The sequence below is a fragment of the Thamnophis sirtalis genome, unplaced genomic scaffold, assembly GCF_051295495.1.
Source record: "Thamnophis sirtalis isolate CommonGarterSnake01/CBP01778 unplaced genomic scaffold, rThaSir2_p1.2 scaffold_9, whole genome shotgun sequence".
Classification (NCBI taxonomy): Eukaryota; Metazoa; Chordata; class Lepidosauria; order Squamata; family Natricidae; genus Thamnophis; species Thamnophis sirtalis.
The window spans coordinates 10,089,840-10,105,237 of record NW_028261389.1 but is presented as its reverse complement, the minus strand read 5'-3'; the positions used below and the strand labels follow the sequence as shown (position 1 = coordinate 10,105,237).

The following is a 15,398-nucleotide window of genomic DNA, read 5'->3' as shown; positions in this document are numbered from 1 at the left end:
ATGAGGCTCCAGATTGTTGGGGGCAATGTGCTGACTCAGTAAACGGCTTAGAGAGGGCTGCAAAGCACTGTGGAGTGCTATATAACTCTAAGTGCTATGGTGCTACAACCTGTTGCATACTAATAGCAGATTGATAGAACATCCCTGTCTTTGAACAACCAAGCTAAACCGAGGTTCTCATTTGGGTGTTTCTGCCTCAATATTATTTCTAAGTGTTGCCTCCTTCTCTTTCTACCTGCAGGGATTTGACAAAGAAGAACTTCTGCAGTGTATCCAGAAACTGGTGGAAGTTGAGAAGGAATGGGTACCCTATTCCACCTCTGCTAGCTTGTATATCCGCCCTACTTTAATTGGGACAGAGGTGGGGATAAAATACCTTTTCTTTTTGTTCCTTCTTTCCTTCGTTCCCTCTCAACCCCAGTGGCAAACCACCATCACACAAAAATAGTGATGTCAAGCCAAGCCAATGCTTATTACAGTCAAAGACCAGAACAAATTTAAAACACGCGAGGAACATCCTGTTTTTAAAAAAATCTAGACTAAAATAATAAATAACCATTAAATCTATATTAAAATCACAATTTGGCACTCAATCTATCAGCTGCACAAAACGAACCAAACACAGCATGGCATAATATCAATCCTTAAACTGTGAGGCCCACAGTCATTAAATACTAAAATGTAAGAAAGTGTTTAATGCAGAAGGGTTTGCTGTATTAATTGTGTAAAATAGCTACGATGGATTAATTAATCGCCTGTTTCCAACAAATCCCCAGGGCTGCTGTGCAAAATCTAGCCATCTTGTGCTGACATTGTGAAGTCCACAACATCTCACTTTTATGTGCTCATTTCCCCACTATCTGATGCAAGGCTGTAAGACCAGTATCACATATATTTTATCTCTTCTCAATCCCCATTCTGGACTTATCTGGCATCTTCTGTGAATTTTGTCAGTGTATTATTGCTTTCTGGGAGCCAATGAATACAGGTAGTCCTCAATTTACAACCATTCTACCATATGAGCCATGGTGGTGCAATGGTTAGAGTGAAGTAGTGCCAGCTACTTCTGACTGCAATTTGGCAGTTCAAATCTCACCAGGTTCAAGGCTGACTCAGCCATCCATCCTTCCGAGGTGGGTAAAATGAGGACCCAGATTGTTGTGGGCAATAGGTTGACTCTGTAAACCTCTTAGAGAGGGCTGTAAAAGCACTGTGAAGTGGTGTATAAATTTAAGTGCTATTGCTATTTATTTAGCGACCAAAGTTGTAGCCGCACTGAAAAAAGTGACTTATGACCAATCCTCACGTCAACGTCCATTGCAGGATGCCCATGTGAGTAAAATTCAGGCGCTTTGGCTACCAGCATGTGTTCATAACAGTTGCAGGGTAATGGTGTGCGTGTGTGTGTGTGTGTGTGTGTGTGTGTTATGCAATTACCATTTGCGAATTCTCCAGTTGGCTTCCACCAAGCATAGCCAGTGGGGAAGCCAAATTTGCTTAACAACCATGTGATTCACTTAACAAATGCAGTGCTTTGCTTAACAGTTGTTCCAAGAATAGCAATAGCAATAGCAGTTAGACTTATATACCGCTTCATAGGGCTTTCAGCCCTCTCTAAGCGGTTTACAGAGTCAGCATATTGCCCCCACAGTCTGGGTCCTCATTTCACCCACCTCGGAAGGATGGAAGGCTGAGTCAACCTTGAGCTGGTGAGATTAGAACCGCTGAACTGCAGATAACACTCAGCTGAAGTGGCCTGCAGTACTGCACCCTAACCACTGCGCCACCTCGGCTCATTATAACAAGAAAATTGGGTGCAATTCACTTTTAGCAAGTGCCTTGTTTAGCAACGGAAATTCTGTTACCAGTTGTGATTGTAAGTCGAGGGCTGCCTGCAAAAAAAAAGACTGCTTAAGCTGAATTTTCTCTTCTGCTTGGAGTAGATCCTTGGGACAATGATTGATGTCTTCTTTCGGATTAGGAGATCTAGTTCCACGGGAGTTTATCTAGTGTTTCCTTAGGGACAGGAGAGGAAAATAAAAATACGGATTGCTTTGCTTTTCCTAGGCAATCTTTGCAAAAGTGGAAAAAAAACCACCAAGAATTTACTCCTGTTATGGTTGACAATAGTTCCACCTAGTGGCAATCTTTTACCAGTTCATTACACACATTGAAATGTTACCCTCCTTTTTCTCCTAAACATAACAAGTTGTGCCTACTGTGAAGCAGTCCGTCGATTAGGACATACGAATGGTGGGGGCAAAAACCTTTGCTAGATGTCCTTCCGTATAAAACAATCATTTCATTGCCCCTTAAAACATGAAACTTTTCCGTCCCAACGTGCATTTAATGTCTGGGTTCTGACATTGCATATTGAAGGGGCTAAAATGGGACTGAATCATTTATTATTCAACATTCTGTCAAGAACCCAGCCCTTGATTGACAGGTCGTGTGAACTGCACTAGTTTATCAAATCATAAGAAGGCCTTTTTATATGCTGCAGCCTGGCGTTTGAGCATAGACGTTGGGTTTAAGTGACAAGAATGTGGAGGTCCCTTTGAGGAGATCCTCAAAGAGAAATGTTCTAAAGCAACTGTTGTACAAGTCGTCCTGAGTTAACAACAATTGGGATCCTCAACTTCATTACTAAGCAACGTGATTGCTAAGTAAGACATCACATGACTGCAATAGACTTATAGCATCACTCTGTGAGATAAAAACCCGATTATCAAATCCTCACAACACAGAGACAAGTCTGGTTCACAATTCAAAAAGGTTTATTTGCAGAAAAATAAAAAGCGCTTGCAAAGGCGGCCTCCGAGTGTCCAAGTGGATCGAGGACAAGGAGAGCAAAGAATAGCATTCAAACAACACATTTTATAGACACTATTCCTAAGAAATAACACCCCCCCTTCCTGCTCATTCATTTATGTCGTTTCTTTCATCATTCCATATTCTAAAGGGTCAACTTGACATATTCTTGAGAGGCCCCTATCTCTTATTTGGTTTTTCTGGTGCCTTTTGTCTGTGCAGATGGCTTCCTATCTAACTTGTACGTAGGCTTGGAATAACAAAGGTTTATCTTATCCTATTTACTTAGCACATTTTGTAGTTAGTAAAAACATAGTTACTTATTACACATTTTGGGCAAGAATCTAATGGCTTATACATTTAACATTGTAAAAGAATACAAAAGCAATCTTTTAACATTTTATAGAAGAGTCACTTAATAACTTTTCCTTCAATCCTCACTTTTTCTTTTCTCAGTAATTTACTCTTTTATACCTGCAATTTTTTTATGCCTACAATAATTCATAATGTCCTAACTTCTCCTTAGGTTCATATGGTAGCAGGTTTTTACATTCAGAGTTCTCCATCCCCTGCTTCCCCACTTTCTGCCAGTGTTTCAAGTATCATGTAGAATTAAATCAGAGTCAAAGGCAAAATGATCCTTAAAGTTCCAATTTAATAAATCAGACATCTTAGGCACATCTGTGTTAAATCCCAATTCTGGAAATGACATCAGAATTCCACCCAGTTAAAAGTTCATGATCTTGTCCACACACCCACAATCCATCACATGGTCCAATCTTCTTCTTCCACGCTGGCATCCCCACCCAACTGCTTCCGGTCAGGTGTAAAAGTGCGGAGACAAAAGATGACCTTGAGCTTCTAGAAAGGAATGAAAACAATACATTCCACAATCCTACTCCTGTCTATTCCCCCCTCCCATCAACTATACTAATGAAACAGCCTAATGAAATAAGAGAAAGTGTGGCAGGCCAAAATTCTAAAAGGAATATAATTGCAGGCCTGACACTTTCATTATTAGAACAGTCTCTTTCTTTCCATTTGTGATTGATGTAGTTATTAAGGTCATACTGCTCATAGTCCTTTTTATTAACATTTATTTGAGAGGAATGAAGCATGGTAAAAACATGATAGCTAGGAATCCTCATATTGCAAATCTTGCTAAGTCTTTCCAGTTTGTAAACCGTCCATCAAACCAATCATCTTTTCCTTCAACTCCCACTGCAGTCGTTAAGCTAATTACCTGCAGTTGTTTGGTGAGACATCATGTGACTGCAGTTGACTTATGATCTCACTTCTCCCTCTGTCATCAAACAAACCACCCATGGCCATTAAGCGAGACATCACATGACCACAACTTGTAATTTCACTGCTGGCTTCTTGTGCCAGCTCTGAAGTGCACAAATGGCAACCATGTGGTTGCGGGATGCTGAGATATTTGTAAATGTGTCTGCTAGTCATAAAGTTACTTTTTTAGTTCTGCTGTAACTCTAAACTGTCACTAAACAAGGCAACTTAATAAGCAAGGTCTACCTAAATCTTCTGGTACTGCTGTTTGACAGATCCATCTCATAACTCACTGCCTGTGGTTGTAAAATCAAAGATTTATAGACCCATGAAGTTGGAAGGAGGTATTTGAGCCACCAAATCCATTTTTTTTGCTTGTTGAAGGAACCTGAAGCATGCCCAACACTTCGGTGTTTGCTCTGCTCTGATACCTGCAACAAAGGATATTTTGGTTGTGGCCCAGCAGTGGCCAGCAGAGCTGGCAGCAGATTCAGACAGTGAGGAGGTTGGGGAGGAACACGGGCCAGTCCTGAAGTCTGTGGAAGACTCTGACGAGGGCTCTGTGTCGGAGGCAGAGAGGGGGCCAAAGCTGTATGCCAGTTATCAGCTGCCTTCAGAGTCAGACATCAGTGAGGCAGATGAACAGCTGGAGCCTGTTCCCAGTGTGCGCATGCGCAGAGTTGCCAGAAGAAGGGAACAGCTAAAGAACAGGGGTCGACTTGGAGTAAGGCGATGAATGACCCCTCCCAGAGGAAATTAAAGAGGAGTGGAGTTTGCAGGAGACAATTAGTTCGCTTAATTGGCTGGTGATTCTCTCAGAGTTTTGCAGATATCTGTCAGCTCTCCAAGCCAGATAAGGTCTGTGACTTTAAATCCTCTCTTGAAAGACTTTGCAGTATGTGAATAAGCAGAATTCACAATAAATTAATAAAAGGGATTTTTGTCGGGACCAGGAGTTTGCTTCATACTCTTGGGAAGCCTCAGTCAGAACAATTTACTGCTTCCTTAACCCATTGATTCTGTTGGTGACAGGAAACGGGACATTTTTCTTTATATTTTATACCATTTCAGTTTTATTGAATATTAATATATGAACCAGATACGAACCCATAAGTGTAATGAATTTGTCTTCCTTTACAATACAATAGCAGAGTTGGAAGGGACCTTGGAGGTCTTCTAGTCCAACCCCCGGCCTAGGCAGGAAACCCTATACCATTTCAGACAAATGGCTATCCAACATCTTCTTAAAGACTTCCAGGTTTGGGGCATTTACAACTTCTGGAGGGAAGTTGTTCCATTGATTAATTGTTCTAACTGTCAGGAAATTTCTCCTTAGTTCTAAGTTGCTTCTCTCCTTTTTTCTGCATAGCCTTCTCTCGGAGTCAAGAAGCCATCGAGGGCCATTCTCTATGTGATACTGAGCCCTGTGGGGCCCTATTTCTCAAGTGGGAGCTTCAACCCTGTCTCTTTATGGGCAGACCCGAAATACGTCCGAGCTTGGAAAGGTGGGACGGGAGACTGCAAATTGGGAGGGTAAGTGAATCTTGTTGCAGCCGTAATCATTAAGACAAACTTCAACTCCCAGAATTCCTGAGCCAGCATGGGAGAACGCATTGAGAATGCATTTGGGAGTACATAAGCTTTTTTTTTTTTAACTAAGGGGGCCTTGACATGAAGTGCTGGAGATACGCTCCTCAAAACTGGCAGGCAATGACTAAGTAGTGTGTGGAGCCATAGGAAGAATTCAGTTTGAGGTCTTGGTGTTTTGCTTCTCATCCAAGAAGTTTGAGCAGGATGATAGTTGCCAGGCGTGCCTCCATCGATAACCAAGAAAGAAAACTCCTAACTCCATTGTTCGTGGAATTAAAATACTTTTACTGGTTATGGAAAGATAGCAGCAAAAGTAAAGCAAGATCTGAGCCTGGAAGGCGCGAACAAGTACATATCAAATGATAACTCAGCCCCCTCCATCCAACGACCCCACCCCAGTGTCCAATCTGCAGCTCCCTTAGGTGTCATGTGGGGTGCATCTCCAAAAGGCATCATCATGTTGGTATGTAGGACGGTGGGCATTGACCAAGTCCAAACACCCGGCCACCAGCACGCGTGGAAGACAGAAGAAAACTCCCTTTTTCATATCGCCTCCTGTGCCATTTATTCCCATCCCAAATACCATACCCCCACCCTCCCCGTTTCTATGGCAGCTGATAACAAGTAAGCGAAGCAGAGGCGGACAGTAGTTCTGACAGGATGGTGGGCCGGGATGAGGTTTGGAAGGATTTTATTTTATTTTTTGCAATCATCTGCAAAGTCCATGTACTGGATAGACAGAATAAATTTGCACATGTGACCCTGAGGGGGTCAAGGGGTGGGATTCACTTACCTTCCCTGCTGGTTTGCAAATGTGAGCACGCGCCAGGGATGGGCTCTAGCTGTCGCTACTCCCGGTTCGCTCACGGACGACGGGCCGCGTAGGTGCAGTGCAAAAAAAAATTGCTCTGCTCATGTGCAGAAGGCAAAAACAAGATGGCGGCACCTACAACGTCGCCAAGAGAACTGGTTCAGGGGCAAGGCAGGCCTGGGTCACTGCCAGTTCCAGCGACCCAGGCCACCAAGTTACTACTGGTTCGACTGAACCGGTCCAAACTGGTAGGATCCCACCTCGGGCGGGTGCGTCACCTCTGCACATGCACACAGCCTTCTGCGCATGTGATTTTGGCGGAAAAAAAGTGGCCTAAATGGGATGCCTTAGAGCCTGGGGCGAGCCTGGGGCGAGTAGGCAGGGCCACCTGAGATTTCTGCTACCGGTTCGGGCGATCCGGTCTGAACCGGTAGAATACCATCACTGGCACAGATAAATCCCCAAGTGGCTTCAAGAGCTCTCAGGGAGAGGACTAACGACCAGATGACTGCAAAGGAATATGATCCTTTCAACTCCTCCCCATTCTATCAGAACTAATCCTTCCATTGCCCCCACCATCCTGCCAGAACTTATGAACCTTCTTGGATGAGAAGCGAAAGGTTTTCTTCTTCTTCCTCAAGTAAAAAAAACAGCCCAGTTGCCTTTTGAAAAAGCACATTTCAGACAACTATGGCTGGATGACTGAGAATCTCCACAGACATAATGGCGTCCATGCAGTGTCTCTCTGAGTATAACCCGATTCAGATTGGGAGGACAAGCTGAATTCCGAGACTCCCTCAACTCAAAACCCAGCTGCTACTCCAGTTACAGCCTGCCTGTAATCTAGGGCAGTGGTGGGGTCCTACCAGTTTGGCCAGATTCGGCCGAACCAGTAGTGGTTTGGTAGCCTGCGTCACCGGAACCGGCAGCGACCCAGGCCTGCCACGCCCCCCGAACCGATTCTCTGGTTTGGGGGGCCTATGGCACCACCATCTTGTTTTTTTTAGTTCTGCACATGGGCAGAGCAATTTTTATTGCGCTGTGCATGTGCGCACAGCGTGCATCAAGCACGCATGTGTGAAGCACCCAGGAGGAAATCCACAATAGTGATTGCCGGAACCCACCCCTGATCTAGGGGTATTGGGTTAGGAAATATTTGTTGCGTACTAGAAGGAAAACCATTTGTAGGTATATTCTCAAGTATATAAATTGCCTTTTTTTGCTCTGTGCCTCAAAGGAATTATGGCTCTTCGATTTATGCCCAACGAGAAGCAATGGAATTGGGATGCCAGCAGGTCCTCTGGCTTTATGGTGATGACCATCAAATCACAGAAGTTGGGACGATGAATCTTTTCCTATATTGGCGAAATGAAGATGGAGGTATGGAGTCTGACTTGATTGACCTGCTACCGGACGCTTCCTGCCCCTTAACTGTATCTACCATTTTGGAAATAAATGGCTTTTTCTTGAGCTCCACCTTGCAAAGATGTTAGAGGTGGGGAATCTGGAACCTCAGATCCACGTGCTCCTCAAAAACTCTTGGGTATGGTTCCAGAGGCCCTCACCATTGCCAACAAGTTCATTATAGGAGGGGGAAAATGAATAGATGCATTGTTAAGTCTACTTAAGGAATGTCATGCAATTATGAAATATAGAGTCATAATTGGCCGTATATCTACATTTAGAGAATACTCTTAAATATGACTCTACATCAGATTGGAGAGTAGCATCAAGGGAATTTTGACCTGGGCCCTGGGCCGTTCATCTTTTTCCCTAATAATTTGGGTAAAGGTGGAATTACAACATTTGCAGAGCATGGAGAACTAGGGCTGGCTAATACTTTAGAAGGGAAAGAGAAAACTCAAAAAGATCAAGTAGACTTGAACATGGGCCAAAATGAAGAGGATGCCATTTAAATGAGAGAAACTTAAAAGTCTTATATCCAGATAGAATGAATAACGAAGGTCCTATGTATAAAATTTGAGATGGGCGGTCCTGGAGATTGAGTGAAAAGCGTTTGGTTCAGTGGTGGGATTCAAAAATATTTACTACTGGTTCTGTGAGTGTGGCTTTGTGAGCGTGGCATGGCTTTGTGGGTGTGGCATGGCTTTGTGGGCGTGGCTTTGTGGGCGTGGTAGGGGAAGGATACTGCAAAATCCCCATTCCCATCCCACCTCACTAACTTGCTTTCCAGCTCCGTTCTCCTGTTCAGGGCAACAAAAGAAGATGGGCTGGGAGGCAGCCGGGGCATGGCCAGCCTATTTGCCAGTTCTCCAAACTACTCAAAATTTCTGCTACCAGTTCTCCAGAACCTGTCAGAACTGGCTGAATACCACCTCTGATTTGGTTAGTGTAGCAGAGCTGCGTGCTTTCCTCAATCCGGAGAGCCTTCATGCCCTGGTGAAATCCCCACTGGACTACTGCAATGCATTGAACGTGGGGCTGCCCCTGAAGACCATCCAGTTGTTATCTCATCTGAATAGTTGGCCTTGCAAAACAGATGAAGGTGTGCCCTCCTAAATAAGCCATAAGATGATGCAATATAAGGACCTTCACGTGTTACGTTAAGATGATGGCGGGATTCTTAAAACTTATTGAACCACAAACTATCCAACCCCATTTTAACCTAGTCTAGCATTGTGTGCAAACCCAAATATTACGTCTTCTAAAAGATGAATTTTTTTTTTCAAATTCACCTGCCTTCCAAGAAGTAAGAAGGAAACTTCTTCAGAACAGTAAATGTCAAAACAGAACTTTATCAGAACAATGTCTTAGAATATTTTTTTTAAAAAACCTCTTCTTATGGCTATAACTATTATTTTTATAGGATTGTATAATGTGAAGGACACAGTGGCTCAGTGGCTAAGACTCTGAGCTTGTCAATCAGAAAGATTGGCAGTTTGGTGGTTTGAATATGTTGTCTTTGTCTCGTTTTCCCCCTTTCCCTTGTCTTTTGTGAGCCTCCCGAAGTCCTCCGGGAGTGGGCGGCATACAAGACAAATAAATAAATAAATAAATAAATAAAATAAATAAATGAATTCCCAGCGCCGCATAATGGAGTGAGCTCCCGTTACTTATCCCAGCTTCTGCCAACCTAGCAGTTCGAAAGTATGTAAAAATCCAAGTAGAAAAATAGGGACCACCTTTGGTGGGAAGGTAACAACGTTCTGTGCACCTTGGGCATTTAGTCATGCCAGCCACATGACCACGGAGACGTCTTCGGACAGTGCTGGCACCTCGGCTTTGAAACAGTGATGAGCATCGCCCCCTAGAGTTGGGAATGGCTAGCATATATGTGCAAGGGGAACTTTTACCTTAATGCTGTACTTTTATGCTCAAGTGTCCTGCTTTGTATTGACAGAAGATGAGCTGGCAACCCCACCTCTAGATGGCATCATTCTTCCTGGTGTGACGAGGCAAAGCATCTTAGATCTGGCACGCAAGTGGGTAGGTAGCCATCTGCTGGGATAGTTCTGATCTTTCTATGTGCTATCTACAATGGCATTTTTCTGGTAGACTATTAGGCTGCCATACTTCTTCCAAATCCTAAATCAGCTTGCAGTGGAATTTCCATTCAGCTTACAGATTAACTTGCAAACTCTGTTCTGACCGAGGCTTCCCAAGAGCTTGAAGCAAACTCCTTGTCCCGACAAAAAACCCCTTTTATTAATTTACTGGGAATTCTGCTCATTCACATCCAGCAAAGTCTTTCCAGGGAGGATTAACGGTCACAGACCTTATCTGGCTTGGAGAGCTGCCAGGCTGATATCTGCAGAACTTGGCAAGGAGTCTCGGAGAGTCATCGACCAATTAAGCTAACTTATTGTCTCCTGCAAACTCCACTCCCCTTTCGCTCCTCTTTTATTTCCTCTGGGAGGCCTTACTCCCAAGTCGACCCCTGTACTTTAGCTGTGCCCTTCGTCTGGCAACTCTGCGCAGGCACACACTGGGAATAGGCTCCAGCTGTTCATCTGCCTCACTGATGTCTGACTCTGAAGGCAACTGATAACTGGCCCCATCTCTGTCTCTGACACAGAGCCCCCGTCCAAGCCTTCCCCAGCCTCCAGGACTGGCCCATGTTCCTCCGCAACCTCCTCACTGTTCGAATCTGCTGCCAGCTCTACTGGCTGCTGGCAGGCCACAACAACCTCTTGCTTTGGTTATCAGCAGAATATAGACTAATATATTAATAATTGACTCAGTGATTGGCAAAGAGAGGAATCCAGAGCCGAGGTGGCGCAGTGGTTAGGGTGCAGTATTGCAGGCCACTTCAGCTGACTGCTATCTGCAGTTCGGCGGTTCAAATCTCACCGGCTCAAGGTTGACTCAGCCTTCCATCCTTCCGAGGTGGGTGAAATGAGGACCCGGACTGTGGGGGCAATATGCTGACTCTGTAAACCGCTTAGAGAGGGCTGAAAGCCCTATGAAGCGGTATATAAGTCTAACTGCTATTGCTATTGCTATCCCAAAGGTGCTTTTTTTCAAAAGGCAACTGGACTTCCTTTGTTGTTCCTTGAAGACATTTCACTTCTCATCCGAGAAGCTTCTTCTGAACTGAGAACTGAAGAAGCTTCTTGGATGAGAAGTGAAACCTTTTCAAAGAACAACAAAGAAAGTCCAGCTGCCTTTTGAAGAAGCATCTTTGGGACAACCATGACTTGGATGACTGAGAATCTCCATAGACTCAAAGAGAGGAATAGACAAATAATTCTGGATCAGGAAAGGCCCATCCCAGCTGGCATTGGTTCTCATAACTGGTGCTCATAATCCTCATAAAAGATCAGCCAGCTGCCTCAACTGTACTTGTCCCTCTTTCTGGCATGATGTCCCTTCAACTGATATTTGAAGGCATGAGGCCCTTCACCTGGAGATAATACTGAATCTTCAAAACGAATCGCTCTTGATGAACTCGTGAGCCTGACTTTGGTTACAGATGGTTACAGGCCACCATCTGGTCTTCTGTAATTAATTCGGGAGGTGAATCATGGGTTGTAATATGTTGAAATCATAGTCCAGTCTTAAGTACCCCTTCTTGGGTGATCTCATATCAACTATATTGACATAACCATGCCCTGCCCTGCTTGTTGGATCAGCCAAAGGATAGTTACTAAAGATGATGCTATGATTCTATGCTGTTGTGTTTTATTCAAGCTTAAAGAAAGATAGCTCTTTAAGCTACTGTTATAAGCACTGAAGAAGCCAGGGTGGATGGATGGATGGACCAACACACTGATGCATAGATACATAGATAGATGCATAGATAAACAAACGTGAGGTTCAAATCTTATGCCTGCTTTTCCTATTTGTGTGCCTTAAGAGACAGAAACCAGAGCATGACTGATTAGTGTACATCAGGAGTGTCAAACTCGATTTCATTGAGGGCCGCGTCAGGGTTGTGTTTGACCTCGGGTGGGGGCGAGGGGCGTGGCCAGGATGTCACTCATGTCAGGGGCGCCTGTGGTGGCCCGAGTGTTCTGCTAGCGAAAAGGGATTCCCAAGCTCCATTTTCGGCTGGGACAGCCTCCTGCAACCCTCTGCCAGCGAAAACAGAGAACTGTTGCAATTGAAAACTGCTATATTGAAAATTACATGGTTGTCTCGTTGAAGTCTCCCAAGAGCTGACCTAAAGAGGGTTTACCGTTTATAAATATAAACTCTTTACATTTTAAACAGTACAAGAGTCTTAGCTCTTGGCAAACATAATTTCTAGAACTGCTTGCTCATCCTTTTTCAGGGCGAATTTAAAGTATCAGAACGATACATTACTATGAGTGATCTCACAACTGCCTTGAAGGAAAAGAGGGTGAAGGAGATGTTTGGGGCTGGAACAGCCTGTGTTGTATGTCCTGTTTCAACAATACTATACCTGGGAGAGGTAAGAGCCAACGTTCTGGAGATTCAGATTTGTTACTACCAGCCAATTCCAATTCTTCGATAAACTCCATAACAAATCCTCATCGAACGTTGTAAGTTCTTTAGTAAGACATTGTTTAAAATTTGGATAGTGGACTGTAAGGCTATATTTATCTGGCCAGTAAATGTCCTTAGCATTCAGATAATAAATGTTAATGACGTCCTTAAGACATTTTTAAAGAATAAACAGCTGAGATTTTTGAACAATAAGAACCATCAAAAAATCAGCAAAAATTGAGGGGAGGATCACTAGAACAACCTGTAGAGAAAAAGATTACACCAGATTTGCTTCAGAAAGTGTTTGGGCAACTTAGCCATTAAATTGATAGCTTGTGAAAAAAGGGTTAAAAAATTATAAAGCTATCAATTTCCTGAATCCCTTAACTTAGTTTTTCTTTTTTTTTTTGTAGAATTTGCAAATTCCGACCATGGAGAATGGACCTAAAATAGCAACCCGTTTCTGGAACCAGCTAAGTGATATTCAAGTAAGGATCTCACATGTTTTCTCCGAGAAGTGGGCAAATGGTTGAATTATTTCCTCATATCCTGACAGAAATGCAGTATGCAAATATAATTCCACAGTCCTTGAATTTGGTGACTTCGATTCAATCCTGAATCAACATGACAGTAGTATTCCAGGATCTAAGGGGCTGCCACAAAGAAGAGAGGGTCAACTTATTTTCTTATCTTCCAAGATAAGAAACATTGAATGGAAACTAATCAGAGATCCCACCTAGAACTAAGGAGAAATTTCCTGACGTTGAGAACAAATAATCAGTGGAATAGCTTGCCTCCGGAAGTTGTGAATGTTCCAACACTGGAGGTTTTTAAGAAGAGAATGGACAGCCATTTGTCTGAAATGGTCCAAGGCAACCTTAAACACTCAAAGAGCCACAAAGGTGCTAACCTGAAACCCCCCATTCAATTCTGGAGCCGACCGGAAGTCTGGTTCCCCCACCATAGAGTCTCTTCCCAGTATTGTGTCCTTTTTCCTTTTATCGCCTAGTGACAGGGAGCTGCAGCAGAGGGATGAAAGAGCCACATGCGGCTCCAGAGCCGCAGGTTGCTGACTCCTGGTCTAAGGTCTCCTGCTTAAGCAGGGGTTTGGACTAGAAGACCTCCAAGGTCCCTTCCAACTCTGACAGTGAGGATTGCCCTGTACCATTTACATCTGGAAATCTATAATATCTAAGAGAGGCATGATAGGAAGGCAATTTCCCAGCTCTGTAGTTCTCCATGCTCTGACTCCTATTGAACTTTTAGATCCCCGTGCAAGTTTTCTGAAGTCTTCTGATCAATTGAGGGCTAGCCTAGATTCCCCCCCCCCCCCAGAATGTTTACATTGGTTGTATATTTCCCCTTTGAAAATGCTTAGGATTGGATCTTGTTTAAGTAGGCGGCTGCGCAAAGGGAAAATTCAAATTTGTTGCTTGGCAAACAAAATAGATGGTGGAATGAAGCAAACCAAACAGAGCAATGATGGAAACAGCTAAGAGGCTAAGAAGCACAGGGCTGAAGAGTTTATTTATCTGTTTAAGAAAATGCATATGGTCGCCCAACTCATTCTCAGCGGCTTCATTTGGGCAGCCAAATGCATTTTTAGGGCTTTGGGAATGTACTTCTCCTGTACGTCACTCTCGCAATCTTTTCATCACCACTTTTAACAGCCAACCATATGCAGAGTTTTTTGTTTTTTTGTTTTTAAAAAAACCCCTCTAAAATGGTCTTCTTATTGAGGCTTACTCCATACCAGTGGTGGGATTCAACTGGTGTAACAACCGGCTTGCTGAGCGCATGCTTTGCGCACACACCTGTGCTTAAGTGCGTGGACGCCAAATGTGCACCCCTGACTGCTGCTCTGCCGCGCCTAGCAGCTGGGCTCCCAAACAAAGGAAATGTAGGACAGACTAGCGCAGGGGCGGGTGGGCGGGGCCAACTGATTGCCAAACCTACCTGTCAGGTGCTGCTTCATTTAATAATCAGGAAAGAAACCACTCAACTCAATTTGTTTGAAATTAAGTGTACTTTTACTAATTACAAATGAATAGTAGGAAGCAAAGCTGAGTCTGGTTAATTGGGCGCGAAAGCAATGAATATCATGTATAGATCAATCCCCTCCCCTTGGCACCCCAGTCCATAGTCCAATTATAATTCACCCAACTGTCAGGTGGGAGATATCTTCAAAAAACATCATCAGGGTGGAATGCTGGACAGTTAACCTTGGCGGGAAACTCCCTCCCTCCACATGCGCAATGAGATGGTCAGGACAGCGTCTAGAATATTCCTCCAGCACATAATGATTCCCCTCCCAAATACCATGCCCCCCCCTCCCCGTTTCAATGGCAGCCGAAGCAGCAGCAAGGCAGAGGCTGACACTACCGGTTCACTCAAACCGGTCTGAACCGGCTGAATCCCACCCTTGCTCCATACATAGTTTTCAAGGAAGAGGTACCTGCGAGCTTCTTGGTTGAATAAAGACTTGAACCTGCAACTCTATGGTTCCCCCTGGCGTTTCTCCTAACACCCTTTGTTTGTGTTTCAGTATGGAAGAGAGGACAGCGACTGGACAATCGTGGTGTCATGAGTGTAAGGGACGAGAACATTCCAGCCTTCTCCGAGCACAACGAAGTGCTTGAACTACCACCTGAATGATGGCCAGTTTTACTGTAGCTCTGTGTAGAGTAGTCTGTGTATTATCACTTTAATCCTGAGCCGGGGAGTTGGGTCCACACATGCCAGGAAATGAGACTTAGGGCTGTCGTTTCCAGGCTGCAAACATCAAGTTGATCATGAAATAGCAGGAACAAGCGATTCCTTTCCGCATCTCTTTGCTGCTACGTTGTGGTCAAACAGATGTTCGCAGGCCAGGGAAGGTAGCCCTAGGTGAGCACATTTTTTTCTTCTGTGATTTTTTGGTCTAGAATAGAAATCTGTCTTCTGGTGGAGGTGCTAGATGTCAACAGTAGAGACTCTCCTAACACAACCC

General features: G+C 44.0%; 1 protein-coding gene across 2 annotated transcripts in view; it reads left to right on the top strand.

The window, feature by feature from the left end:
• BCAT1 (branched chain amino acid transaminase 1) overlaps positions 1-15,126 on the top strand; it is a 57,089-nt gene extending 41,963 nt beyond the window's left edge. For both annotated transcript variants that reach the window (XM_087722784.1, XM_087722783.1), the window contains 7 exons: positions 242-361; positions 5,468-5,631; positions 7,737-7,879; positions 9,861-9,946; positions 12,234-12,374; positions 12,823-12,897; positions 14,955-15,126. In XM_087722784.1, coding sequence (XP_087578910.1) covers positions 242-361; positions 5,468-5,631; positions 7,737-7,879; positions 9,861-9,946; positions 12,234-12,374; positions 12,823-12,897; positions 14,955-14,996 — 771 coding nt within the window. In that variant the 3' untranslated portion in view covers positions 14,997-15,126. The remainder of the gene's footprint in view (positions 1-241; positions 362-5,467; positions 5,632-7,736; positions 7,880-9,860; positions 9,947-12,233; positions 12,375-12,822; positions 12,898-14,954) is intronic.
• Positions 15,127-15,398: the final 272 nt, after the last annotated feature.